A 3,791-nucleotide genomic window follows, 5' to 3' on the forward strand; every position below is an offset into this window, starting at 1 on the left:
TCACCACAACTTTCTCTCACTCTTACTTCCTGTTTCTGTTGTGCCTGTAATTCAAAGGGTCAGTCTTGTCACACTGTCACACTGAATATCCCCAGAACTACGTTAAGGGTACACGTGTCTGTGGAGTGCTCAGCCACTTGCACATTAATTTCACGAGCAGGCTGTTCCGTTGATGGGATCAACTGGAACCCTCGACGTCGTAAGCGACAGAGTGCTAACAACGATTATATAATAACAAGTTCACTCAGCTCAGTTCCACAAGAAGATAAAGTTGTAAGAATTGATAATATGCTCACATCTTCAGTTGCACAGAGCCAGAAGAGAAATCATTTAAATGAACTTTGAAAATGGCTTCCAGAGAAGAATACTTTTGAACCTCCATTAATCAGTTGAGGTCATGCAGCTACTTTAACTAAAGAACAATAGAAATTCTTTTTATTAAATACTCCACATGGTTGAGCAGATGTTGACTGCAGGCACTTGACATTATGTAATACATGGCATTTTAGTGACAGCCACTACCTTATGGAGATATACATCTGCACAAGATGTATATGTTAAGAAGTCCACATCTCTGAAACTTAGATTGATATCTGAAACATTAAACTCTCTACTGCATTCAGCTAAGTGCTGTCTTGCAAGTACTTGGTAAACTCACAAGTGTTGGTGCCATTAAAAAAAAGTGCCCAGTACATTCTGGAAAGTGGCTGGCATTAGGAAGGACATCCAGTTGAACAAACTATGCCAAAGAAAACAATGGATCCTGGTGCAGCCTTGTGATTTGTCAGTTCCTGTCAAACCTGCCAACCCATGCCAGCATGGAAAAAGGAATACTGATGATGATGAGGACGATGGTGGTGATGATGATGATGATGGTGATGGTGATGGTGATGATGATGATGATGATGATGAGGAGGAGGAGGAGGAGGAGGAGGAGGAGGGCAATGATTTTCTGAGGGATATAATATTAGATATCTTCATCTTCATCACTATGAAACTTATCAAACTCTTCCAAGAATTCTCCTATGATATCATTATTTTCCCATGGTCATCACCATCTTCCTTCGATTCCATATTTTACTCCATATTCTTCTGATCAACCATTCAAATTACATTAAGCAAATCTAATAATTAACTTTCATTTATTAACAAAAGAAAACCCCCCGAGAAATTCAGGCAAATCATATCTGAAGCTTACAATACTTAAAAAAAACATTTTGAGAATTTCATCATCATCATAATCATCATCATCATCATCATCATCATCATCATCATCATCATCATCATCATCATCATCATCATCATCATAGTTTAACGTCCGCTTTCCATGCTAGCATGGGTTGGACGATTTGAGTAAGGACTGGTGGATTTGACTGAGGACTGGTGGAGATTTAATGAACCAAAAAGGCATAGTATTTATAAAAGAGTTGTGCTTACAAATGATAGTCGTAGTTGACTGGTATTTGGTGGTTGTGGTCAAAGTTGAGACAGTTCTTGGAGTAGTAGTTGTTCCTGTTGTAGTAGAGGGAGAAACACTTGATGTTGTAACTGAAGGTACAGCAGTTGTTGTAGCTGTTAGGAAAGCAGTTGTTGGTCCCATAGTCGATGGCTGTGGTGTTGAAGCAGCTGTCGTTGCTGATGGTGCAGCAGTCGTTGTTGTTGTTGATGGTGCAGTAGATATCTCCGTCGTTACACCAGACGTTTGCTCAGAAACTACAACTGTAGGTGTACTTGCAACAGTTGTTGTAGAGGACACAATTGTGGTTGCTGTGGTCCCAGCTGTTGTTGTTGTTGCAGTACCAGTTGTTGCTGATGTTCCCGTAGGGGATATTGCTGTTGTAGATGTTGTTTCTGTTGCAGCAGTCGTTGTTGTTGCAACAGTTGTTGTTGCTGGTGGTGCAGTAGTTGTTGCTGATGGTGCAACAGTTGTTGTTCCTGATGGTGGAGCAGTCGCTGTTGCTGAGGGTGCAGCAGTTGTTGTTGCTGATGGTGCAGTAGTTGTTGTTGCTGATGTTGCAGTAGTTGTTGTTGCTGTTGCAGCACTTGTTTTCACAGATGGTGTAGTAGTTGTTGTTGCTGGTGGTGCAGTTGTTGTTGTTGCTGTTGCTGCAGTCGTTGTTGCTGATGGTGCAGCAGTTGTTGTTGCTGGTGGTGCAGTTGTTGTTGCTGGTGGTGCAACAGTTGTTGTCGCTGATGGTGGAGCAGTCGTTGTTGCTGATGGTGCAATAGTTGTTGTTGCTGGTGGTGCAGTAGTTGTTGTTGCTGGTGTTGCAGCAGTTGTTGTTACTGTTGCAGCACTTGTTTTCACAGATGGTGCAGTCGTTGCTGCTGATGGTGCAGTAGTTGATGCTGATAGTGCAGCAGTCGTTGTTGTTGATGGTGCAGCAGTTGTTGCTGATGGTGCGCCAGTTGTTGTTGTTACTGTTGCTGCAGTCGTTGTTGCTGATGGTGCAGCAGTTGTTGTTGCTGGTGGTGCAGTTGTTGTTGCTGATGGTGCAACAGTTGTTGTCGCTGATGGTGCAGCGGTCGTTGTTACTGTTGTAACACTTGTTTTCATAGATGGTGCAGCAGTTGATGTTGCTGATGGTGCAACAGTTGTTGTTGCTGATGGTGCAGTCGTTGTTGCTGTTGATGCAGCAGTTGTTGTGGCTGATGGTACAGCAGTTGTTGTTGCAGTTGTAACACTTGTTTTCACAGATGGTGCAGCAGTTGTTGTTGCTGATGTTGCAGCAGTCGTTGTTGCTGATGGTGCAGTAGATATCTCTGTCGTTACACCAGACGTTTCTTCAGAAACTACAACTGTAGGTGTACTTGCAGCAGTTGTTGTAGAGGGCACAATTGTGGTTGCTGTGGTCCCAGCTGTTGTTGTTGTTGCAGTACCAGTTGTTGCTGATGTTCCCGTAGGGGATATTGCTGTTGTAGATGTTGTTTCTGTAGCAGTACTCGTTGATGGTGCAGCAGTCGTTGTTGCTGATGTTGCAGCAGTTGTTGTTGCTGATGGTGGAGCAGTCGTTGTTGCTGATGGTGCAACAGATGTTGTTGCTGATGGTGGAGCAGTTGTTGTTGCTGATGATGCAACAGTTGTTGCTGGAGGTGCAGTCGTTGTTGCCGTTGATGCAGCAGTTGTTGTGGCTGATGGTACAGCAGTTGTTGTTGCTGTTGTAACACTTGTTTTCACAGATGGTGCAGCAGTTGTTGTTGCTGATGGTGCAGCAGTTGTTGTTGCTGATGATGCAGCGGTTGTTGTTGCTGGTGATGCAGTAGTTGTTGTTGCTGATGTTGCTGTTGCAGCACTTGTTTTCACTGATGGTGCAGTAGTTGTTGCTGATGGTGCAGCAGTTGTCGTTGCTGGTGCAGTAGTTGTTGTTGCTGATGGTGCAAGAGTCGTTGTTGCTGATGGTGCAACAGTTGTTGTTGCTGATGTTGGAGCAGTCGTTGTTGCTGATGGTGCAACAGTTGTTGTTGCTGATGGTGCAGCAGTCGTCGTTGCTGATGGTGCAACAGATGTTGTTGCTGACGGTGCAAGAGTTGTTGTTGCTGCTGTTGCTGTAGTCGTTGTTGCTGGTGGAGTAGTTGTTGTCGCTGATGGTGCAGCGGTCGTTGTTGCTGAGGGTGCAGCCGTTGATGTTGCTGATGGTGCAGTAGATATCTCCGTCGTTACACCAGACGTTTGCTCAGAAACTACAACTGTAGGTGTACTTGCAGCAGTTGTTGTAGAGGGCACAATTGTGGTTGCTGTGGTCCCAGCTGTTGTTGTTGTTGCAGTACCAGTTGTTGCTGATGTTCCCGTG

General features: G+C 44.3%; 1 protein-coding gene across 1 annotated transcript in view; it reads right to left on the reverse strand.

The window, feature by feature from the left end:
* The window catches only part of LOC106882343 (mucin-19), a gene marked incomplete at its 5' end in the record, with an annotated part of 42,175 nt that extends 38,385 nt beyond the window's left edge, over positions 1–3,790 (reverse strand). Inside the window, one exon of the mRNA XM_052971230.1 lies at positions 1,438–3,790. Coding sequence (XP_052827190.1) covers positions 1,438–3,790 — 2,353 coding nt within the window. The remainder of the gene's footprint in view (positions 1–1,437) is intronic.
* Position 3,791: the final 1 nt, after the last annotated feature.

Source organism: Octopus bimaculoides, chromosome 10 (assembly GCF_001194135.2).
Source record: "Octopus bimaculoides isolate UCB-OBI-ISO-001 chromosome 10, ASM119413v2, whole genome shotgun sequence".
Lineage (NCBI taxonomy): Eukaryota > Metazoa > Mollusca > Cephalopoda > Octopoda > Octopodidae > Octopus > Octopus bimaculoides.